The sequence below is a fragment of the Muscardinus avellanarius genome (genome assembly GCF_963383645.1).
Source record: "Muscardinus avellanarius genome assembly, chromosome: 12".
Lineage (NCBI taxonomy): Eukaryota > Metazoa > Chordata > Mammalia > Rodentia > Gliridae > Muscardinus > Muscardinus avellanarius.
Window position 1 is genome coordinate 1,334,396 of NC_137798.1, and position 25,456 is coordinate 1,359,851.

A 25,456-nucleotide genomic window follows, 5' to 3' on the forward strand; every position below is an offset into this window, starting at 1 on the left:
CCTGCAAGAGGTAAATATTTTCTTTTCTGGTTGTTTGTGTTGTGCTTTTTTTTTTTTTTTTCAAGTGGGCTTTTTCCAAAGCTAATTTATCTGCAGAGACATATGCTTAAGGTCTGTACTTGTTCATTTACCTTGGAAAAATTAGGTCGTCATCAAGTCTGGCAATGTGGCTTATAAACTTGGCAGCATGGTCTAATTAAAAGCTTCCCTTAGATTAAAAAAGGAAAAAATGATTAGTAACAGTAATGTTTTTGTTTTCGTGGTTTGTGTAGATGTAGGTATATGTCAGCTCTCGTGTTGCATTAAAAGTATGTTGACTGCCTGCTAATAGTTCATCTCTTTTCTTCTGCAGCCTCCAAGTCTGTTATAAATAGTATGCTACGGGACCCTTCTCAGATTCCAGATGGAGTCCTAGCAAATCAGGTCTATCAGGTATTAATCTCAGCTGTCTATTTCCAGTGGCAATGCTGTTATCTGCCTAGGAGAGTAAAGGATTTTAAACCTCATTTAATTACTGTCATCATAAACTATCACTGAGGTCAGGGTGCACCATAAATGGCAATGCAATATTTGTGAGAAAAGCATTTCACTTTTTAATAGCTTGCTTTTATAGTAAATAAAAAGCATGCAATTTTTGTTTTCTGTGATTAAATCAGAACAGCCTTCTGATAGCTTTCTTTTTTCTCTTTTTTTTTCTTTTTCTTTGAGGGGTGGGAGAAAGAAAAGTAATTGCTGCTTTTAGTATGCTCACTGTAATACTTTTTGCAGTCACCCACCCCACACTCCTTCCTTCTCTTATTTGTCTGCAGTGCATTGTGAACGACTGCTGTTATGGACCACTGGTGGACTGCATCAAACAGTATCCTTTCCCATAAAATTTTAGGTGCACAATTGACGAGCTTAGACTCAGTAGAGGAGATGTGTCTCGCTTTAACCTGACATAAAGTTCTGCTTCACAAAACACATCTCACACTCTTCTCTTTTACATTCAATCAACTGGAGGGTCACTGCAGACCATTCTCTTCCACAGCTTAAGAAAAATCAGATAGGCCACAGGAAGATGTCAGTTCAGCGGTTGTATACTCACAAGAGTATTTCAGACGGCTTGCTTTTCAGTGGGTTTAAAGGTAGAGTCATTAGGAGGTAACATACTGTCGTCGAATGTATCTAACTATCCCAATGAACGTTTTTAAAAAATAAAACAAAGTTCCATTTGAAAGGAGCCAAATTCAGATGGGTCTTCTAGAATAAATTTCGAGCCTGGTGTTAAAGGATGGTGTTATTAAAATGCTGCCAGAGATTTTATTGCTTAAACGCTGATTACAATCTGAGCTGTCGCTCGGCTTCCTCATAAACATTTTTAGAGGAACCATGCTAATTTTTCCCTCAGGACTGAACTTAAGGCTGAGGAAACAGATGTCCAGTCATTCTTCATTAAGAACATGGAGATTACAAAGAGTTAATGCTTTCTTCTTCAAACAGGATTGAGTGGATGGTAACCACTTCATGAAATAGGGCATTATGAATCAGTAAACGTAGTTGAGTTGAGACAATGATAAGATTTTGATAATCCTTAACCAAAAAAATACCATTTATATGATAACTCATCATTTTTTAATGGAAATAACATCCGAGTCCATGAGTCTCGCACCTTTTAATAAAAATATATCCTCCCTGGGATGAGTTTTGTTAGCTTTGATGGCGCTGAGACCATTGTGATTCAGTGTTTACCAGTTAAGGTTGTTGTTGGAAGCGTTTGCAAGTTAAATGTGTACACGTGTATCTGTATATGTGCATCTGTGTCTGTGTATGTGTGTGTATATTTACATTCTGCTTTGTTTCACAAGGCTTAGAGCCAGTAAAATATTTGAAAAGATAATATTTTCTTTCCTAAATGAAATTAAGATTTGAAAATAATCTTTTAACAGAGCCTTCTTAGAAGAATATTGAGTACCTAAGATACCAGTATTGAAGATATATATTTCTATAATTCCTAATCTCGCTTAAATTAATAAAAGCACAGTATTGTCACAAGCTTGCCTTTTTAATAAATTAAGGTGAAACTATACTTCTACTTCCAGTGGAAAGTTAATGATAGTGTTAAGAACTGTAGACAGGCCAATCTCATGTTGCTTTGGTGATAAAGTTTAGCACATTCATATAACTACTAACACCATCTCAGAGTATCTGGGGCTGAATTACATGTTAATTTTAAAGCACATAAAATAGTTAAAAATCAATTTAAAGTTAAGGTTTTAAAAGCATAATGTCTTTTGAAGGATTGTGTATTGATTTTAAATATAACTATCTAATTATATATGCATGGACTAAAGTATGAAGTCAACTGCTTTGTAAATTCCAGGAGGCTATTTTTCAGTAATAGTGGAGATGCTTACGGGAAACGAGGCCGCTGTATTGCTGGCGAAGAAAATGGCTTGTGAGGTTATTTACAAGTTTTGCCCCATGGTCATTGCTATACATCAATAATAGGTATTCTTATAGACAAAGTCTAAGTGTTTCTGCTTATGGAGCATTATAAATTATGCTTGGAGAATTTTCCTTACATTTTTGCCATCCTTCACTTTTCTTTTTTGGCTGCATTATTGCCAGTAGGATTTAATGTAGAACATGATTTCGATTGAAAAAAATAATGATGTATGTCTATAAATTGCATTCACTGACTAGATTATAATTTTTGCAGTTACATTATGCCTATTGTCAGTAAAATTACTGTTTATATAAGCCTTATTTTCTAGGCCCTGTATTTTATCGATGCTTAGCTCAAGCAAAGCATAATCAAGAAGTATATCTTTCCAAAATTTCAAATTGGTGATTACTTTTACCATGCAAAATAAAACAGCCTGGGAAGCCTAAAGGGAAACTGATTTTATTTTTGCATGGAAGTAGTAGCAGTTTCTTATAATGTAAACACGCTTGCAGTGATGTTTCCTAGACTGATCAGCAGAAACTATTTTATTTCACACTGAATAAAAATTATTGGTTTTCTATGTGAATGAAAATGCTGCTTATGTGTTACTCTCATAATTCGGTAATGTTTACAATGCTTGCGCTCAGTAAATTACATCATTTTCTGAGAATGAAAGCACACATTTGGTAAATGGAATAGGTGCAAAATCTCTTTACTCCATTATAAAAATGTAAGCTATAGACACTTGTGTAAGTAGAATAAAGCAGGTTGGTCATTTGCTAATAACACACCATGCAAAGCACAATAGCAAAGACAATATACATTGTCATTGTGCTTTCTCTTTCTTTGGGTGTCTGCTGTATTTTTTCCTGCATAGTCATGCCCACCCACACCTTTCCCACCACAGGTCATACTCAAGGTAAAAAAGTGAGAAAGCAGCCACTTTAACTGTTCAGAGTGTGACTAAGGGACACAGCCACGAGACAAAGGCCTCACAGAGAAGCAAGGAGAGAGGATGATGAGGGAGCTTCAGGAGTTGTGGGTTTCATTTCTGTACCATCAGTAACCTCAGTTTCATGATTCAACATTCTAGATGTAAGTAATTCACAGCAATAAAACTGAAAGCACATCTGTGTGGAATAGAAGTAAATAATTTAGCTCTAAAATGTGGGATGCCCCCGGTGATGAGAGACCATTGAGACTTATTCATCAAATGTCTTCAGTGGACTTGGGAAATGTGTGAATTTTTAAATTTAAAAATGTGTTTACTTCATTTTTAATTAAAAATTCAGTAAGCATAGCCACGTGCATTGGAGGAAGGAAAACTATATAACAGGAGGAAAAATGTAGTCATGATGACTTAGGGCCTATTTTGATGGTGGATATAAATGACCACACCTCTTGAATTATAAGATTTAAATGGTACTTACCTGTATGTGTCCATAAGGGCAGAATAATTCTTCAGTACCTTTGTTTTTAGCGGTAATATACAAGTATTAGTTGATTTATTTTGAACTCTTATGGTATATGTTCAGAATCATAGTATCTAAAACCAAGGAATGATGTAGGCAGGTTGACATTACCAATGAAACAGACAATGAAGACATGATTCTGAGAATTATTACCAAACATATTTGACTGAATTTAAAGTACACTGACACCTTTTTTCAAACATTGAGCAATCTCATTTCTTTGGAACACAGACCAGACTTCCAAGGCCGACTCCTGATTTAATTATTTTCCTGCCACGGGCTCTTCCACAAGTTTCTTAGTCTTTCCAAACATTACTTTCTTTTACTATAAAAATGAGACTAAGAAAAGTGCCTACTTGTGATTGTTTTGAAGATTAAATAAAATGATACCTCAGAGGGCTTAGTGCAGCGGCTTCGTGCATAGTTTAAGAAATAGTAGCTACTATCCATTGCATAATCTTAATACTTTTTAAGATTCTCTGTGGCGGTCGTACATAGACTTTCACAGATCTCATTCTCAGCTCTGCCCCATGCAAGTTCATCTCTAAGTCTCAGTTTCCTCATCTCCAAAATAAAGGCTTCTAACAACTGGGAGGATGAAATAACATGCTTAAATCATTATGCACGTGTCTCCCATGTAGGAGGCCTGAAACAATTTGTGCGTTCCTATGTGTATCTCTCTGCATACATAATAAGTATACACATGCATGCGCGCTAGAGGAAGACTCTGGAACGGCCTCTGCGTGCACATCCTCATCCACCTCCTCTGCTAAAATCTATGGAGTAAGTTGATAGACTCTCACGAAGTCCATTGCTTGGCTTCTGAAATCACAGAGATGAAGTGAAACAGATGAGCTGCTAAATGCTAACTCCGTGACAAGTATGAACTCACAGACAACTTAGAGAATCCTGTAAGACTGGAAATTCTTTTAGGGCAAAAGTTGGTTAGTATTCTTGTAGTACTTAGTAGGTGCTTCATTAATGAGTCCTAAATTGAACTGAAGGAATTTTAACACAGATCAATGGATGTTTTAAACAATTATCCTCTTTTTAAAAGGTGTTAATATCACACCTATAGACAAATCTTTGCCAAAATAGAGAAACATTCTCGGAAAATTCTATTGAATCCCTGAAGTGGGGGAGGGGGAGATGTGTGTAAAACTCTTGTTCCTTAGCGATTGGGCTGTGGGTGGAAATGGTTATTACAATTACCGCAGTTCTGTACTCCATTTCAAAGCGTGCACTTGTTATTAGCATTTTCCCGAGGTGTGATTCTGCCTGCGCTGCCCTCCTTAACTAAACCTTCCCAGTGCCATCGGTCATGAGCATGAAGTCCTGCTGAGAGACCTGCTTCTAGAGAAAAACCTGTCCTTCCTAGGTGAGTGTTGCTCATACCCTCTCCAGCTTGTAATATCTCCATGAGTGCTTAAATGTATATGTTTTAAAATCTTCCACCTGCAGTTATTATGTACTAAAGGAGGAGAGAATGATGATTGATGCTCTGCATGTTATCTTTTATTGATTTCGAACTGAGCAGGAACTCAGATACCTAATCCCCGGTACATACAGCTCATGCACAGGCTTACAATTAATATTTTATGGAATAAGTGGCTGAAAAAATGCTTTAATATCTTTGCAGTATTACTTTTGGTGTCATGAGATAGTAACCATAATCTAGGCCTTATGAGAGAAAGAAACAAAAGAAATATTGTCTATAAAATGCTTTATATATTAAAAAGAATGGTTAGAAAAATTTATGTTGGGTATCTTTGTCTCATGGATGGAATAGAGTAGTCCTTTTACTTCAAAACAAAATATTATGCTTTTGTTACTTTTATGACAAATGTTAATTGTCATCGTACATTCACTGTGATTTTTCAAAAATTTCACATGTATGCATGTGTTCATGTGCCAGTGTGGAAGACCTGCCCCCCTTGGTTCTGAGGATTGAGCCCAGGGATATTTTACCTCCAAGTTATATGCCCTCAGCCCTTTTTTAAAATATTTTATTTTGAAATAGAGTCTCCCTGAGTTGCCGAGGGTCTTGCTAAGTTGCTGAGGCTAACCTTAAACCTGTGAGCCTTTGAGATCTTATTACAGATTGCTATTTCATTCAACATTTCTTAAGCAGTAGAAATTAAGCCTCAAAGACATACAGGTAATGTAGGTTTCCACTGATCATGGAAAGGAAAAACTCACTACATGGAATTAATTCTTCTTCTCCATTGTAAATGTGGTGATTTGCAAAGAATTCATACAAGTCATGCTACTACAGATATTTTTTTCAATGTTAAATAAATCTGCATAAATATCGAAGAATCTTCATTGTATATTTTTAGGACCAAATAGTGAAGATCATTGAATTACACAGTGTTAGTTCCAAATGAACAACAGCTTGGCTCAGGAATGTCAAATGTATGGTCTTGTGTCAAGTTAGCAAAGAGTTTAATACAGTCTATTAAATCTTTGTATTCAGTATTTTTATTAATAAACTGAAGAGTGGGATTGCATGTGTTATATAAGATTGTTGATAATTTGAAGGTGAGAAAGATCATAAGAATTCTATAGTTAAAGAAAGTTGATAAATTAGGAAACTGGTCTCCAATTACTAAATTAAATTTTAGTACATAGAAGCAGCAAGTTTTTTTTCATATAAGAATGGTAATTGAATTGGTTAGTTGATAGAAATGAAGTAGGTTAGGAAGAAACTGCCTTTAGGTAATCTGACAAAAAGTAAAGTAGCTCAGAACGAGTTGTAATGGATGCCCATGGCGCATCATGGAGATTATTTCAGACCCGTGGAATCCTCATACACTACAGAGTACCTCATCACATTCATTACTCAGTTGGTGGCCAGAACATGGCCCAATCTAATTTTGTTTTGTTTTAAGCCACCAGCCAAGCAGTCTTATTTCAGAGCTGATTGGTTTATTGTCTCGGCACTATCTGCTCATGGCCAGTCAAACCCTTGGCCCCATTTCTTTGATTAGCATAACTTTTTTCACCCTCCTTCCTGATCCCCACTGAGAGAAAGAGCAAAGGGCTTCAATATGGTCTAAACTTATCTTTTCCTCCTTGACTTACCTGAATTGTGTTAGACTGGAGTCATCATAGCTGAAAGAGGCCATATGGAAATGTGGTCAAAGAGTTTTTTCCACTTGCATGCAAGGACAGGAAAGATGTTTGAAAAATGAAGGTGATGAGTCCCACACATTCCTCTGTGCTGTAGGATGTAGAGGTAACTATTTCATTGAAATAACCAGAGATGATACTAAATAGATCTTTTTAACGAAAATTAGTTCATGAAAGTGTCGTCAGCTCGATGCAACCTGAGTTCTATTTAGAAGCACTTCCTCAACAACATACAAAAAGGTTATTAGTTTATGCCATGCGTATTAAGTGTCTTAATGTAGTACAAAACTAACACATATTTATTTGTGGTTAAAACTTGAAAATTCAAAGCCTTGTGTGAAATACTGTCATGGAATTGTTCTTTTACGTCGTAAGTGCCCCTTCACAATGATTAATTAGCTCCAGAGCACGGTGCCAGGTAAATTTAAATAGATCACCATTTTAAATTCAACAGTGGAAAAATATTGGAATGTAAATAGGATACTAACGCAGTCATACTCTGTTTTGTTTACATGTATACACCTTGCGGTCTGCTACAGAGACATTGCAAGCATGTTAGTTTTGATTCTCTGATCAGCAGAAGTAAAATCAAGTGGTTGATCTCTTTCTCTCTGTTGGTTTCTAACCTGGGTTGCTTTCAGAAGACAGGTATTCTTATTGTTTATTGTTTATCTCGTAACGCTTTTTTTTCTTAACACTTTTCCTACAGTTTTTACCCCATTTAAAATTTTCTACCCATTATATCTGATCTCTCTTGCCAGTAGAAGGGAAAATAAATTACATCACTTTCTTTGCAGCTTTAGTAATTTCTTGAATTAATTTGTTTCATAACCATGGTATGGAGCAGCTGCTATGGCACAAGTCTTAACTAGATGCTGTAGGAAAGAAGAAAAAAAAGCATCTTTAATATAAAAAATAAGTGTATATTCATGTACATTAATCTTATCTTATAAATTTATTCTTTTCATACTTAGGCAAAATAAGTATATTATACTAACTTTAAAGTTGAATGTCTTCAGTTATTCCCACTAAGAAGTACATTTCATATATCATATCCGTCTATATATGTACATAAGATAAGTTCATTTATTCCACAGGCTCTTGAGCTGGATACTATTATAGGCACTAGACACAAGTCAGATGAGGTCCCGTTTTCTTGGAGTTATGGTTTTCTAAGGAGACAAGCTACCAACAAATGAACACAGATAATTTCTTGCCATTGCTGCATTTCCTTATAATTCTTCTATTCATTATTTATCCTTTTCCACTAACATCGTTGTCTACATGCCAGGAACCACACTGGTCAGTGTGAAGATGGCCGAGCATAAGCACCCTAGGCCCTGGATGCGTGTAGCCCCGCATGCTCTTGCTCTGTCTGTCCGGTGAGAGTATAGGTCCCTGTCTAGAGCATCTCACTTAGCAGGTGCTCACTTGTTGGTCTTCGTAATGAAAATAAAAGCACTCACAGTTTTTGTCATGCTACTTTTATTAAACCTTTTTTTTAAAAAAAAGGTGTGTGTTACACTGAAAAATCAATAGCTATACTTTGTGAGTGAAGAAAATGTTGCTGGCTCAAACTTTTTTTGCTGAAATGGTGACAGAATTTTATAGACCTATCTACACTCTCTCCCAGGACTTTCCTGCCACCAAGGACTTCTAGGATGGCTAGTTGAACACATTAGCTTGGTTCTTGCATGGTTTGGATCTGAAATAACCCTCAGACAGCTCATGGTCTCTGAAGCAGCAAAGCTTAGAGATGGGACATGGTGGGAGGGAGTGGGGCACTGGGGGCATGGCCTTGGGAACTCGATCTGGACCCTTCCTATCTGTCTGTCTGTTCCTTTCTCTCCCCTTCCCATTCGTCATGAGCTGAACAGCTTTCCTCTGCCGTGGCCTGCCACCATATTTCTGCCTTGGAGCCTGCTGATCACGGACTGAACCTCTGAAACTATGAGCAATAAACTTCCTCCACTGAGCTGTTCTTACCGTGTATTTGGGTTACAGCAACGGAATGCTAAGCAGTCTTTTAAGTACTTGGTATGAGCAGACACAAGGATTAAGAATAATTTTTTTAGGCTGCATCGAGCTAGTCTGGGTTGAGTGTCTGATTCCGTATCTGGGTGGTTGGAGGTCACATTACTGATGGCCCAACCGACTCACATGGTGAGGAGGGTGCTAATGCCAGCAGAAGAGTGAACAGAACAGTTAAAACACTCTCCCTACAGTGAATTAGCTACAGGTTAGGGCTTTGTTCCCCATTACCTAAAGGCCTTCAAAGTCCATTCAGTTACTATTATTGCTAGATTGACCTCTTGCTCTTGTGTGTGTGTGTGTGTGTGTGTGAGCCACCCTTGCGTGTGTGCGCACACACATGTCCATCTGTATAGGAGATCCTTTATGTGTCAAAACTGCTCATATGCCTCTCTCCATGGAGATTGCTTCAAGGACAGATGGAGCCAGCCCCGCAAAAGGGTCTGACATCAATGACGGCAGCTAAGTGGAACACGGCAGACAAAGGCTGACGCTGAGCCACTCCTCGGGTGGAGCTGCAAAGGGCTCTAATGACTGTCTCATCCCCTGGTTTGGTTTGGAAATGACTGGCCTCAGGCCTTGTGACAGCAACCTGCCCTGTGTCTTTTTACTCTCCCATGCTGATGTGTCCCTTCATTTGTGGCATTAAACCAGAAGAATTTAGAGTGACGTGGACAAGCTTTACTTCTGTTGCTATTTGTGTCCTCTGTTTTCTTGTGGACACCAGGCAGCAGGGACCAGCCTACCTGGCAGCTCTCGACACCGCCCCTGCTTCTTGACCTTCCATTTGTTTCCTGTCTTTAGGGCACTTAAATTTTCCCCAATATTGTTCCCTAAAGTCATAAGTGAAGGACAAGGTCAGAGCAGTCAGTTGTAGTCCCTATTAGTGGTTTTGATAAGAGGCTTTAGGGGAGGAGGTTGAAACTAATGGCTATAATGAAATTGGGGGTTCTGTAAAGATTTCATTTATGTGTGCTATCAGTCCCCCCACAAAATACATCCATTTTTTGTACCTTTGCACATAGTTTGCATATAATAACAGCTATTAGAGAAGTCTCACCAATTTCTTTAATTATGTAGAAAAGGCTGTGAAACTCATATATTGGATAAGTCAGTAGTTCAGAAAGATATCACCAAAGAACAAAATACTATAGTAGGAAAGATATACTGTTGTTTTAATTAGTATTGATTTATGACTTTTTGCCCTCCCTTAATTTAGTAAAGATGCAGGAGGTGTTAAAAAAAAAGAATGTTTAAATCATATATTTATTCAAGTTAGCATTTTAAAAACCTATTGACAAATTTCTAGATAAAAGACATGTCAGAGTGTCAATTTTCATTTTCAGATGTTGTAAACTTGAATTTTTCTTGGTTTCTCTAGAAGTGACTATTTCTTAAGTTTAAAGTGTTTAATGAAACAAAACAAACAGAAGAAAACCTTTTATTAGTAGTCCTCATGCTCTGATTCTTAAGTATATGGTAACTAGTTTCAGATGTGTTTTGTTCTCTGACTCAATATCAGTCCTTTATTTTATAAAAACAAATTGTGTAATTAGTACCTAATTGCTTTGGATATTTTGGGTATTTGGAGGAGAGGGTAATTCAAAGTCCAGAGAAATTAAACTTTCACAATGTTCTTTACGCATATGTAATTCCTTTTTTAAATACCCTCTAAAGACAAGCCTGACAACTTAAAGTAAACAAAGACCTGAGTTGTTTTATTCAATTGAAATAATAATAATTAATTTAAAAGATTTTTTGAATTAACATCAGTTTCATCTTATGTTAAGTGAATGCAGTTTTGTTGATGGTTTTTCTTAAGTTGTATTTGGAGAGAGGACCATTGAAGTGCTAAGAAACCAAGATTATCTGGTTTGCCTCCTCTTCAAGCAGGTGTTGTCTAAATAATTTTTGACAATTGGCCATCCGCTGATCTCATAGGAGGAAAGTAAGAATCCCCTACACTTTATAAATATTACACATGATCAAATTGAAATATTTTTCATAAGTAAGAGTGGCATACAGTTTCATGGGACGAACTGGAACTTGGTTGATTTAAGGTCTTGTCTTGTGTCTTGAAGTGTTTGAGAGGTCGAGGACTTGGTGGATAACTCAACCTCTCTAGGCCACTCTCATTTATAAAAATTTGAATATTGGCCTAGTAATCTCTAAGACTTTACTAGCTCGCAAATACTGTACTTCACAAGGCACCCATTATTTAAAACTCTCCATTTTGTGGATATGAAGGCTAAGAAGTCTGCTTGGAAATGATAGTATTCTTTTGTTTTGATAATGAGCTCTTGAGCTATGACATTAATGAGCTTAGTAGTTATAAACTACATCGTACTTTAGATATTACACCTTCAACAAGAAGAGCCTTACTTCATATCTGCTATGTTCACTAAAATAGGTATGCCAGGTTTGGAGAGTGATTTGAGGAGGAAATCATGCCAAAATGTTACTCCAAATTATTCCCTTCACCTGTTCCCACCACCACCACCTTTGCAACCAATGTTACCCTTACTTTTTTCTCAGCCCTGATTTTTTTTTCTTGAAGAAAACACAGGTTATTAAAAAAAAAAAAGGAAATGAGATCAAGAGTATTGGCTCAAATATGTGCAAAGTATTAGAAGAGTCTATATGAGATACCTCATTCACATAGAATATAGAAAATATACACAATTGTCCATGGGGAAGATACAAATATGACCAGCTCAGTAGCCGTAGAAGAAATAGGAAAAGTGACCGGCTTGTTGCCCAGCAGTAGCGCAGGCATAGATTAGGTTTTGGGGATGGAGGAATTCTAACCAAACTTTAAGGAATAGGTAAGTCCAGTAGTACTTAAAATACTAATGATAGCCGGGCGTGGTGGGCACGCTTGTCATCCCCGTGCTTGGGAGGAGGAGACAGGAGGATCGCGCAGGTTCGAAGCCAGCCGCGCTGGCTTAAGAGACCCTGTTTCCTAATAAAAATATAAAAAATAGATCTGGGAGTGTAGCCTGGAGGTAGAAGGGCTTCCAGGAACCTCAGTACCATAAAAAATAAATAAATAAAAATAAATAAAATAAAATACTAATGATAAAGGGGGAAAGGTTTCCTGTCAGTGTTGGGAAAAGGGACAACATGGTCCCTTTCCTTACAATTGAGATAGACTTTAAATTCAAACATATGGGACCAAAGATAAAAAGTAATAGTAGGAATTATCAAATACAGCTTTCAACTTGGGGCCAGGTTTGGGTGTTTCTGTGCTTTGTCTATGCATAGGGAGTTCAATCAGAACAGAAAATTATACCTGTTTAGATACCCTTTATAGAAAACATGGTTATTCTTTAAAATACACTTGTATTTTTATTCAATGATTTTGTGTTTGTTTGCAGTACTAGGGATGGAACCCAGGGGCATTCTACCTCTGAGCTACACCTCCAGCCCTATATTCTATTCTTTATTTTGAAATGGTCTCACTGAGTTGCAGAGGGCCTCACTAAGTAGCTAAGGCTGTCCTCGATCCTGGATTCTCCTGTTTCAGCCTCCCAAATGCTGAGATTATGTGTGTGGAACATGCGCAGGTGGTGAGAGTGGTTTAAAACATAGGACATTAAACAGTGAAAGGGAAAGATTTTTGTTCTCAAAGGAGTGTACTAGTATCCCTGTCCTCAAAAGAGGGCTAAAGACAGGCCCATGCACTGCACTTCAAGGGAGCCAGCAGAGGGAGAGCTGGAAGACCGTAGCAAGAGCTAATGACCCAGGTGCATAACCTCAGTCCCAGAGTTGGAACCCAGTGGTTTGGATAAGGATCTGATGGCAAAGGCTTTCGAGATCTGGGGGTGGGAAGGCCATGAAAGAAGCGTATCCAGAGGCCAGGCACTCAAGCCAGATAGGTGGGCTGACTCTGACGTCTCCCCCAAGAGTGATCTGTGATAGAGCGTGCTAGGCCACCTGTTTATAAATGGCACTTTGTATATTTATGCCATTATTTCCTCTGAACTTTGCCCAGTTGTTTTCTCCTCCTTTTCTAGGAAATAAAGGTTGAAGGAAAGCGCCAAGAAGGTTGAAACAGGTGAAGTAAGACAGTGAGATGGTGGCAAAGTGAGGAAGGAATATTTCAGATACTTGGAATACTCATTATAAATAAAGCCTGGTATCACTGGTGATAACACAGACTTTGAAAAGCTATTCTTTGGGTACAGTTACTCTTAGATCAACTTCATATTGAATGAGAAAGTGGGAGGGAAGGAGGAAAGGAGAGAGAGAGAGAGAGAGAGAGAGAGAGGAGAGAGAGAGAGAGAGAGAGCGCAAACACCAATGGTACTTTGAAAGTTCTCCCCCAAAAGAAAAATTCACTAGCCTCACTTGGTGTTCTTTGTTCAAGTTTTAGAGTTGGGGTTTTTAGATCTTCACATTAAGGAAGTCATGCAGTTTAAATCACAGGTATTGTATTAGTAATTTTGGTGCGATGAACAGGAATGCGCGTCTGCTTTTAAAGAGATTTCACTGTGAGTTTGGATTGCCTGGTGACCTTTGAAATTTGTTTTGAGATGCTGTCAGAAACATAATCATTTTTCTTTCTGGAACAAATTTTAACATCTGCAAAGGTTGATGAAGCTAGGGGAGTTTTAATAAAATATGAGTCTATCATTTTTAATGTCAACCCAGCTTTTAAAACTGCCCATTGCCTATCTAAAGCATCATTTGAAGGCAGTAGAGTTGATTTTAATAAATGCCTTTCCCCTTGAACATTCTTACTGTGGTCAGAGTACAGTGAGAGAATTAAATTTTTCCAGTCTTACTCATCTGGAGTCCCGTTTCCAAATTTTCTTGTTTTTAAATTAAGATTATGTTGTATTATCTGAACAGTTAACTTGTATTCTAAAAACTTCTTTAAGAAAGAGAAATTGTTTTAAGTTCTGGCATCACTTCTTCAAAACCTGGAGAGTCTACGGATATTGACTTTTAACAAAATTTAACTTAAATATCTACTTTAAATATATCTTGTCATTAAAAGGTTATTTACGTCTAAAATGTTGACCTTTCAAGACGTACACAAGAGTGTTCTAAAACAGAGTTTCTGAACATTGGCCATGAAACCACTGTCTTGGGCTGACAAATGGATTGGAAATGAGCTACCCAACACTGGGAATGGGCCATTAATTTTAATCAAAGGTGAGGCAGGAAGGGAATGGTATGCATGCCAATGTCAACAGCCCAGGAGGTGTTAAGAGATCACACAGCCTCCCTTGTTACTTGGCCAGGCTATTAGTTGAGGTTGGGTGAAGACAGAAAGCCATGTCTGGAATTGAATGACCAGGTCACTCCAAAATCTAATGGAGAACTGCCCATTTCAAAATCACACTGAAATGCCATTGGAAGTCAAGGACAGCGCTTAGAAAATAGTGAAGGATTTTGTCTTTGCGTTTTTTTAATCAGCACCTTGCTAGTTTTTCCAACTTTGTCGTCTTCCTGTTTACCTGCTTTCTTTCCTTCTGATTGGATCATTGCTATTTACCGGGGATCAAGAAATGGAAGCGACTTCAGGGATAACATTAAAACTTGTTTGCTCTTCAGAATTACATATAGTTTTGTTGTTAAACCCTAGTAAATGTGAGAAACAGTAGCATGGTGAAGGAATCAAGCAGGATAATAAATTCTTTGTGGTAATCTCATTGTCCTTGGCCTTCTCCTATGGGTAGATATAGATTACTGATTGTAACTAAACTTTCTGGATTGCTTCAGTGAAGGCATCTGTTTCATAATTGTGAAAGTCCAATGTCTATGCGCCTTACTGTGACTTGTCAGTACTGGACAATAATATCAGCAGTATTCATGGTAGTGAAATCCTTGTCTTCCACTCAGTAAATACATTTCTTTGAGTGTTTTCATTTCAAAAAAAAAAAAAAAGGAAGCTTATGACATCTTGAATTCATGATACTTATAATAAAGACATAAAATTCAAAGAGGACAAAAACATTTTTGTGTCTTTGCTTGAGGTTTATTAAGAAAATTTATTTATTCTGACATAGCATTGCACGCCTAAAAAAGATATGTATGATTGCATTAGTAATTTTATACATATTTAAGAAAGAGAAACAATTATATTGGTGTCTTGTCAATGGAATACTGTTGTACATAAAATAGTAATTGTTCTTTCTGTAGATGAAGATCAGCTTCGTGTCAAGGGCTATGACAAAACGCCAGACTTCATTTTACAAGTGCCAGTTGGTGAGTCCTCAACTCCGCTCTTCACTGGTCTGTAGAGAAGGGGCATCTGTTTTTTTCCATTTCTTTTGTTAACATGTTAATAATAGCAAATGTCACTAGAGTCGATTATTTTAATATACCTAAGTGGGTGAAATAGTCAGATTATTTTGAAAGGGCTAAATCAGTGATGTGTGCATGTATGCCTCACCATCTTATACTCCATAAAGATGTATGACTACAATGCACCGATAAAAAAAAATCAGAAATAAAAATGAAAGGTTAAAAAAAAAGAAAAAGAAATGCAGTTCCACTGAACAGCCAGACTCACTCTGGTCTGCTTGCCATGTTAGTTGGCAAGTTACAGAAATTCGAGTCAGAAAACTCGGAGAGTTTTGAAGAACACAATGGAAATAAAAGGCTGTGTTTGTATCACCAGTGCTCCTGGTGATGAACATGTGCCGTGTGTTGTTTTATGATTATACCTGCAGTGGAAGGTAAGGACTGAGCCTGAGCTCATTAGTGAGCGCCTGCATGGAGAGGCCTGTGCAGGGTTCAGGATTTTCAATCTTCCCTTCTCTTCAGCCTGTGTTCCTAATGCTTTGTCCTTAGCTGTAGAAGGGCACATAATTCACTGGATTGAAAGCAAAGCCTCATTTGGTGATGAATGTAGCCACCACGCCTACCTGCATGACCAGTTCTGGAGCTACTGGAATAGGTAAGGTCCCGTTATTTTTCTCTTAAGATAAACGATACTCAGCTGAAATCTCATTAGAAAAAAATATTTTGTTTAGCTGGTAAAAATGCCAGTAGCCTTTTTTCTTTTCCTAATAAATATGGAATCTTGATTAATGTATTAATTTCAGGCCATTTAAACTTCTCTGCTTTCATAATATTGCTTCATTTTTTAAAACCAATTTCTCCATGCAAGATCACAATTAGTATATACTCTGTTTCCTATTTTATAGTAATAATAATGGTGTCATTTAGACCATGGATAATAAGAGATGGTACATATTATGGCGCAGACGCTGGGTTTTTATCATTTCGATGTGAAATTTATACCTACTGTCAGACCATAAAAAAATTATTTATCCTCAGCTTTCTGAGGAAAATATCCAAATGATATGACAGATGAAGATGATTTACCTTACAACAGTAGAAAATGGTCTTCCTGCCAGCTCTGTCACCATTCCTGAAGAGCTGGAAATCTCAGCGATTAAGAAAGCGGTGCCATTTTATTGAGTACCCACCATGTGCCAGGGCCTGCAGATTGTTGCTCTTAGTCCTCAAAACGAAGTTAGTTTAATCCCCATATGACAGATCACTAAGCTGATACTCAAAGAAAGGAAAGGGCGCGCCGTTCAGCTAGTCACCTCGGGCCTGCGTTTAGTTCTCTCACTCCCAAGCCCACGCTATTTCCAGTACAATGTGATCGTCATCTGTAATGCAACTGTCAAAACTTTGCCTTTTCATATGATTGCGTCACATCCCACATTTTCTCCCTAAAATCATGAGGTGGGTCAAATGGTAATCTTCCTAGAATAGCTGTGTCGCATGGTCACTGACCAACAGTAAGAACACAGGCATAAATGGCATCATCTCAGATCATTAAGGAACAAGATAGTAGCATCTGGGGACAACAACAGCCTGTCCCGGGAAAGAACAGTGACAGGCTATGGAATTTGGCATTACGTTGTCATTGGCTTTACAAAAGGCCAGCGGACCACGCCCAGCAGCAGCTGTGCTAAACTAAGCCTACTTTTTGCCATGGTAACAATGATCATGACAAAATGCTGAATGTAATGGCTTTCTTGATTTTCTTGTGTAATTGCGCGTAGCATCCGAGCTTTACTTTACAGGGATGGAGGAGGAAAGTGCAAAATGTTTTAGAAATCAATGCTGCTTCAGCGTTTCCTGAGTTTTATTCAGCCATTATTCAAATTAGCAGTAATGTGGCAAATTGAATTTTAGATTTTTAGCAATCCTGTGATTAGTTGGAAATAGTAAAGAAAGCATCATTTTTGATAGTATAGGGAAAGCAATGACAAGAAAATGAAATAGCATAAGTGTAGGCTTCCAAAGGATTAAAAATACCGATCAACTAAATCAATATGCACTAAGACTATTTTCTCTTATTTGATACTGGTCAAGTCTTTTCTTGGGAACAATTATGAATTAAATTCCATATAGTAGAGCTTACTTAAAAATTCCAAAAGCAACTTGGGCATGGCAGTGGCACATGCCTGTAATCCCAGTACTTGGGAGGCTGAGACAGGAGGTCTCAGGTTCAGGGTCAGCCTCTGCAATTTAGGGAGGCCCTTTTACAAAACAAAAAGGCTGAGCTTTCACTCAAAGGTAAAATGCCCCTAGGTTCAAGTTCTAATACTCCCCCTGCAAAAAAAAAAAAATCCCAAAGCATATCTTCTTTCCAAAACAACTCGAGTCTTGAGTGCACTCACCATTTACAGACATATTAAGTAATCCAGTTATCTGTGTGATAGACCTATGAATTCCTGATGTGGCCAGAGGGGGTTAGAGCAATACACGACTTAATCATTGGTTTGGGGTTGGGTTTTCGTATTATTTTTTTGTGCTCTACTTTTTTCTTTCTAATGATGTTTTACTTAGTTTTATGTTGCGCTGATTTACGTTCCCTGAACATGTTCTTTGAACAGGTACCAGTGAAGGCGCATAATAAACTTAGGGTGGTTGCATGGTAAGGGAAAGTCAGCCTCGGTTTTAAGTATTCAGATCATTCAGGGAGGAAATAGCCTACACAAAAGTGACTGATGTTACCAGTGTCCACAGGAAACCAGGAAATGCAGGTAATGCCCAGGTTCAAAAGGGCGTTTACTTGAATATAAAATTTGGGATATAATAATGATCCAAACTTACCAGTGATGAGACGTTTTGACACAAGGAGAAATGAGCCCATTTGTGAAAATATGGGATCCTGTTGTTTTTATATTTTCGCCTCTACTCAACCCACGTAGCAGTTGATGGAGTTCTTCACAGTTTAAAAAAAAATTCTCCCCCACCTATAGGTGGCCTTTCAAGGTGGCTTCTGATTGGCATTGGGCACTTGACATAAAAAACAATGTTATTGTTCAAATAGTATTATTACACTATTTTGAGGTTAAAGATCGAATTTTAAGCCAGGTGTGGTGGCACACGCTTGTAATTCCAGCATTTGGGAGGCTGAGACAGGAAGATTGCGGATCGCTGACAGTCTCAGCTACTTAGTGAGGCCCTCTGCAACTCAGTGAGTCCATGTTTCAAAATAAAGAATAAAAAATAGGGCTGGAGGTGTAGCTGGGAGGTAGAATGCCCCTGGTTCCATCCCCAGTACTCCCCCCACACACACAAAGATTGAATTTTACTATTAAATGGTTCAATTACTATTTGTTGAATAATATTTTGTATAAGCCCATTTTCCCACACAGATAATTGCAGAACCTCTTATTTTTTAGCATTTTTAAACATTTCTATAAAAATGTTTTTTCATGTTAAATGAGTATTAACCTTTGAGCAGCTGTGGCATAGTGGATTACCCCCCTCCCTTTAATAAAATGCCTTCTTTCCCTGCCTGCCAGAGTATCATTTTCTTCTGGGTTTATTTCCACCATGCCAGCAACATAATCATTCTCTTTTGCTGGTTCTTCTTCCTTCCAGTGTAGAGGGTCCAGAACTCAGTGCCCGCCCATCATTCCTTTTTTGTCTATACTCATTCTCTGAGTGATCTCTTGAGGATTTCAGTGCATCCTGTGACTTTATGTACCATATTTATGTCATATCTTTTTCTTTTTCTTTTTTTTTTTTTTTTTTTTTTGGTGGTCCTGGTGTTCCTGGAAGCCCTTCTACCTCCAGGCTACACTCCCAGACCTATTTTATATTTTTGAAACAGGGTCTCTTAGGCCAGCACGGCTGGCTTCAAACCTGTGTGATCATCCTGTCTCCGCCTCCCAAGCACGGGGATTACAAGTGTGCACCACCACGCCTGGCCCTATGTTCATATCTTATAATTTTTATCCCCAGCCCTACTATTTCCCTTGAGAACAAATTTCTTTGTCTACTCATTATCTCCTCCTGGGTATGAAATAAGTGTCTTATACATAATGTGTCCAAAACTAAACCTTTGATGAATCCCCAGCTTCTTACACTTCTATTTCCTTGGGTTCAATGAACGGTGCCAGAATTTGCCCAGATACTTAACTCAAAACCCTAAGTATCATCACACATCCATCAGCACGTTCTCTCCGCACTCTCTCTACTCCATCTCAAACTGTGTGTCATTTCTCACTGCCTCCCCAGCTCTTGCCTCCGCACCTGTTACCACCTGGGGGTAATTGCTTCTGCTTTCAGACTGACTTTTGTAGGTTCACTCTTACAGTGTTTTAATCAGGTTTTCATACCACAGTCTCGGAAAATATAAATCATATTATGTCACTTCCCTTGCTCCGAACTCTTTAGTGTCTTCTCCTTCGTTTGAAATCAAACCTAGCTCTTCACCATGCCAGCCAGGGACCTCTGCTTGATCGGCCTCCCTTCCAGCTTTGCTTCTCTTCAAAACACTTACTTCTCAGAAGGAAAGAGTCAAATGTAGCTGGGAACATTTATATCAATGCCAATTTGTTTGCTTGAATAAAAAAAGCTTTTCATGAAGTTGTTTCTTTTATATTACTATTTCAAATTGTTCTGTGTAGCGTGTCCCTTCTTGCTTCAGAAATTTGACCTGGTTGATTCACCTTGAAGAATGACAGGTTTGTAATACAATCAAAATCGTATAGATTGACTAAAATGGGTAAGCTGCCTTTCCTACAAGCAGACTCCATCACGGGTAGGATCCTTAACTAAATAACTCCTCAAAATTCTACTTCTACAGAGTTCAAAGAAACAGACTGCCTCTGAGAAGCAGCATTTGGACCACACTATAGATAAAATTGTATAGGGCTACCAGAAAACGTTTTTCTTATGAATTCAACACACAAAAGCCTTCTCCTTCTACCTGTGTAATCAGAAAATGAGCTCTTTGACAATTCTTCCTACAGTGCTAAGCGTTCCTTATAGCATTGAGATGGTGACAAGTAGAGAAGGAAACCAGTTCCACAGTCGAAGGCTGGGCTATGCACATGGGTTCTAACAAGCAGAAGACGCTCTGTGCTTACTCTTGGTGCCTGGAGATAAAAACGGGTCAGTTTAAATAAAAATAGTGGATGGCCTTTAATGACAAAGAGGAACCACGAGTTCCAGAGCACGTAAAGAGTGCCCCGCAATTACAGATAAGAACATGGAAGTCAAGGCTGCAAGTCCAGCCCTCCATCTGCCACCCTGGGCACCTTCAGACAAGCTGGCATCGGTGGTGTCTCTTTACATCCAATTGCACTTTTTAGACAAGCCTCCCTCCCAAAGAAGATCTAAGCTGACTGGCTGGTAAGAATTGGGGCAACGCTTTGTTTGAGGTTGACTTTTCAATTTAGTGATCCGAGAAATAATGGGAGAAATATTGGGTTTGAGTATATATTATGCAACTCTCTGGGCTTCTGTCTGGGAACATCTGGCTGAACCTTCCTGAGCCCTTGTTTTCTCTTCAATAAAATGGACTTTATTCTACCTTTCTTGCCCTGTTTTTATGAGGATCAGTTATTTAGTTATATGTACGGAATTTTCATAGTACCTGGAAGTCAACAAATATTAATTCCTCCACTATCTTTTTCCCCCTATAATAGCTATTTGATAGAATTTAGAAGTCTTCTATTTAGATGGTTTTATTTATTTATTTATTTATTTATTTATTTATTTATACTGAAGGTAGATACTGAAGGGGGAGTTGATCACTAGAGGAAATATGGTATTAATCTTATTTATATATTTATTTAGTGATGATGGACTTGAACCCAGGGGTATTCTCCTCTGAGCTACACCCCCAGCCCTATTTTATTTTATTTTTTTATTTTGAAAGAAGTTCTTGCTTAGTTGCTGAGGTTGTCCATGAACGTGTGATCCTTCTGTCTCAGTCTCCCAGGTACTGGGATTATAGGCATATGCCACCATGCCCTGCTTATTTTGATATTTTTAAATTACCTTTCTTGCCAAATAAACTACTCAGCTAACTTAAGCATTCAGCCTGGCTGAGGTCTCTTTGGGAAACTTTTCTTCATTCCAAGATTGGGCTTGATGCCTCTGCTGTGTTCTAAACTAATAATTTCATAGCCTCCATCAAACATCATAATTGCTTGTTGGTCATCCTCAATATAGAGTTCCATATTCCGTATTTGTTACATCCACCTTTGAATGCCCAGAGGTTGGCAAGGGTGCCTGGCACATAGTAGGTGATCAGAAGACAATTAATTATTGAGTGAATAACTATACGAATGAATTTACTCCTGCTTGGCAGGCAACACTATTTGAAATCAACCATTGGATTACATTAGACAGTGACATTACATTACATCTTAATAGGACAATATTTTTCCTTTGAGAATGCTACTCTATGGGCAATAAGACAAATAGGTAGTTTTTCTAAAAACAACTTTTATAGACTTTCAGATATATAAATTTTTTGTAGATCTATTTCATGAAAAATAACCTAAGTGTATTTACATAACAAATTAAAAATAGAAAATAACTGATAACCAAATGGCAATTGCATCTTATAAAGTTTTTAGATAGATACTTATAGCCTTGTGTTGATTATTTACATTCCCCAAATATCAAACTCCTCTGGCTTGAAATTTGCATGGAGTGCCTTGAAAGGACAATCTATAGTTTCCTGGGAGGATACATGAAACAAGAGTACAAATAGAGGCCTTTTATCATGTGTCTACAATTCAAGGTTATATACCAACTTAACAGACGGCAACTAAGATGTATTCTATTTCGCATGAAGTTTGGAACTTCAGATTTGCACTAAGAGTTTCCAGACTCCTTGGAATTCCAGGCTGCTGGTTGCAGTGCAGGGGTGTGTAGGTGTGGCCCCTTTTCCCAGCCCACCTCCCTTCTCTTCCTACTCGCCTCTCCACCTAAGTGCCAGGCACACCCCAGTGTGCACATCCACACCCCATGCACATCCTCACAAACCACGGCCTCAGGTCAGAGCTGTCCGCTCTAGTGGTCTGCCCACTTCTCAGATGAACATGAGAAAGGGCCATGCAGGCCCTGGGAGTGGTCTCAGGGCCCTTTGATCGGGAAGTTTGGAAGTCTCAGCTTCATGGGGTCTTGCTTAGAAAGGGGTGGGGAGGATAGGTATCAGGGGGAGATGTTCCCTTATCCCCATAGATTCCTCACCCCATGTATTGGGATACAGCCAGATAGGGGCCAGAAAAGAGAATCCCTTTTGACGGAGTGGGGTGATAACCAAGGAAGCAAGCACGTATACCTTCTGAAGTCCTTCCTTGTACTGACGGGAGATGATCGCTAGAGGAAATATGGTCTTGATCACATTTGTTGTGCCACTGAAAAAATTAAGAGCTGAGTTCCATCTGTCAGAGTTTTGAACCTTCGGCTCCAGAAAGTCTGCTTTCCTAGAGGCAAAGCTAAGCTAATACCTTCTGCCACAAGAATTGATTGGACTTCATTTCTTACCTCTAAGTATTTGTTTAAAGATCGGGTATTTACTCAATGGTCTAGTGATTGCTTTCTCTGGTCTGTGATAACCCGAGAGGACAGGCATTTACATTGGGGCTGCCAAACAGTTAAGGAAGGTATTTTGCAGAGGATGGCCAAAGTTTTTCCTGTATTAAGATACTTTCAGGAAGCCTGCAATTAGCCAAATCACAGATTTCCAGTTATTTCAGTCTTGTTAAAAACAAGGCTGATCACATCTGTCTTAAGTTGGAACGTGTGCTTCAGCAAGAGAAGCTCTTGCAAACCTTCAATTACAGCAGCTTCAGAAGGCATTGCTGCCATATACTAACAAGTAGGCATCAGCAACAAGAGACAGATTGACTAATAATTAGCAAATGCAGTGGAGAGGACTTCTGTGAAGGTAAAATATAATAATTTGCTCTTCCAGCTTTCCATAGTAGACTTGGTGGTTAAGATATTGCTATCCCCTTGTTCCAGACAAATTCTTGACTATTAGATAGAGCAACCTCAAAATATTAGATAAGAATGAGTGAAGTATCTTCTGCATGTTTAGTGCTTTTATAAGAAGGATTTCTCAGCTGGGCATGGTGATGGTTGCTTGTAATCCCAACATTTGAGAGGCTGAGACAGGAGGATCACGGTTCACGGACAGCCTCAGCTACTTAGTAAGACCTTTTGCAATTTAGTGAGATCCTATTTCAAAATAAAGAATAAAAAAATAGGACTGGGGGTGTAGCTCAGAAGTAGAATGCTCCTGGGTTTCATCATAATGGTTAAGGACCATTTTTTTCTGCATCTAGAATGTTAATAACATATCTTCCCCAGCAAGGAATTTATATTTTCTGCCATCATTTATTGTTTTTACCCAATGACTTTAGGTACAAAACTGAACAAAAAATAGAAATATTCTCTTAGGCTCTTAGAATAGTATTTGCAAGGAAGAGATCATTGTTGGGAAACTGGAATGAGTTAAATCAAAAGGCTGAAAGGAAAGGGAAGAAACAGATTTATAAGGAAATGCCAATGATTTCAGACTGAAAGACTGATTACTATCTTTAAGCATGTTCAAGGTTTCTTTTTATTTTTTTTTATTTTTTATTTTTTTTTAGTACTGGGGGTGGAACCCAGAGGTTTTCTACCTCCAGCCTATACTCCCAGCCCTGTTTGATATTTTATTTGGAAACAGGGTCTCACTAAGTTGCTGAGAGCCTCACTAAGTAGCTGAGGCTGGCTTCGAACCTGCGCGATCCTCCTGTCTCAGCCTCCCAAGTGCGGGGATTACAAGCGTGCGCCACCACGCCCGGCCCATGTTCAAGAATTTTATAAAGCATTTTTTATTTGGATTAGTTCTACAAATCCAGAAAACCAAAGAATTGTTGGAAAGATGGCTCTTTCTGCTGGCCTACTGTGATAGAATTAATCTGGGTCCTGCATAATTCATAAATGTTGCCTCAAACCAAGCCAACATGCAGAGGTTGGAGTGGCTGTCCTAAGAACGAAAACACACCATTATGATCATTTGGAGAAAGCAAGAGCAGAATCATCTACAGGAAGAGAAGTCGGAATTTCGGGAAATCGAAAACGCAGAGTCCATTTCTGAGACTCATTTTAGAATCGTACAGATCACATTGAAATTGATGGCCAAGTGGTCTGGGGTTGAAAACAGTGATTCATAAACATCTCTGGGTATTAAAATCACGCAGAGAGCATTTCTTGAACAATGATGTGGGTTCTACCTGGGAGAACTAATGTAATTGGTGTGTGGTGGGGCCTGGTTTTAAACACTAAATGATGATGCTAACCTGCTCCTAGCATTGGAACTAACTTCTTCTCTGCCTAACTTTAATGTGCCAGCTAGCCCAAAACTCCTGGCCTTTCTGCTGCCAAAAAGATTCTTGACAAGAAAAATAGTTGCTCTGTTGAGGAAAACCGGTTCCGGTCAGCAAACATTCAGGTACTGTGTTAGTCCGTAGGACCGGGAGCCCTGTCTTTGGACACACTGCTAGGTGCTAAGCCAGCACCTGCACCCGGCCTCCTTTGCCCTAGGCCTCTGCCTTTTGTGCACCCATGCAGCATCATGTCAGTCAGGGTGAGAAATCTGTTGCACACGACTGCTGATATCGTTTACGGGTTTGCTAAGCCAAGCTGAAAACTCCTCCAGCGTGGGATTTAAGTATTTGCCGTCTCGGGATCGGATTGAATTGCTCTCTCTTGCTCTCTCAAAAGTATTCAAAGTGTGTGTCTGTATACCCTCACACCTAGAATATATACAGCCTGTCATATATACCCATTGCCATGAATCGAATATATACACCATGCCTTGTTGCATTTGAAAGACACAGAACTATGAAATAAGTCTAACCTTTCTTGGTAACTCAGCGAGATCCTATCTCAAAATATAAGAGAGGGCTGAGCTCTTAGCTCAGAGATAGCATAGTGTAGAGTGCCCCTGGATTCGATTCTAAGTACCATATAAATATACAAAACACATTCATAAAGAAATGTATGTTATTCTAAATCTTAAAGTGTATGTTTTATTTTGAGTTGCAGTTACTGCAAGTAAAGAGTATGATTCAACATATAAAATATTTTTAAAGTTTTATTCAGATATAGT

General features: G+C 38.4%; 1 protein-coding gene across 4 annotated transcripts in view; it reads left to right on the plus strand.

Moving 5' to 3' along the window:
* CDIN1 (CDAN1 interacting nuclease 1) overlaps positions 1-25,456 on the plus strand; it is a gene marked incomplete at both ends in the record, with an annotated part of 215,367 nt that overhangs the window by 102,874 nt on the left and 87,037 nt on the right. For 3 of the 4 annotated variants that reach the window (XM_080707246.1, XM_080707248.1, XM_080707249.1), the window contains 5 exons: positions 353-432; positions 810-859; positions 5,211-5,278; positions 15,214-15,279; positions 15,868-15,973. In XM_080707246.1, the coding sequence (XP_080563372.1) occupies positions 353-432; positions 810-859; positions 5,211-5,278; positions 15,214-15,279; positions 15,868-15,973 (370 nt within the window). Of the gene's footprint in view, positions 1-352; positions 433-809; positions 860-5,210; positions 5,279-15,213; positions 15,280-15,840; positions 15,974-25,456 lie in introns of all 4 variants that reach the window. The other variant, XM_080707247.1, reaches the window with a different exon arrangement.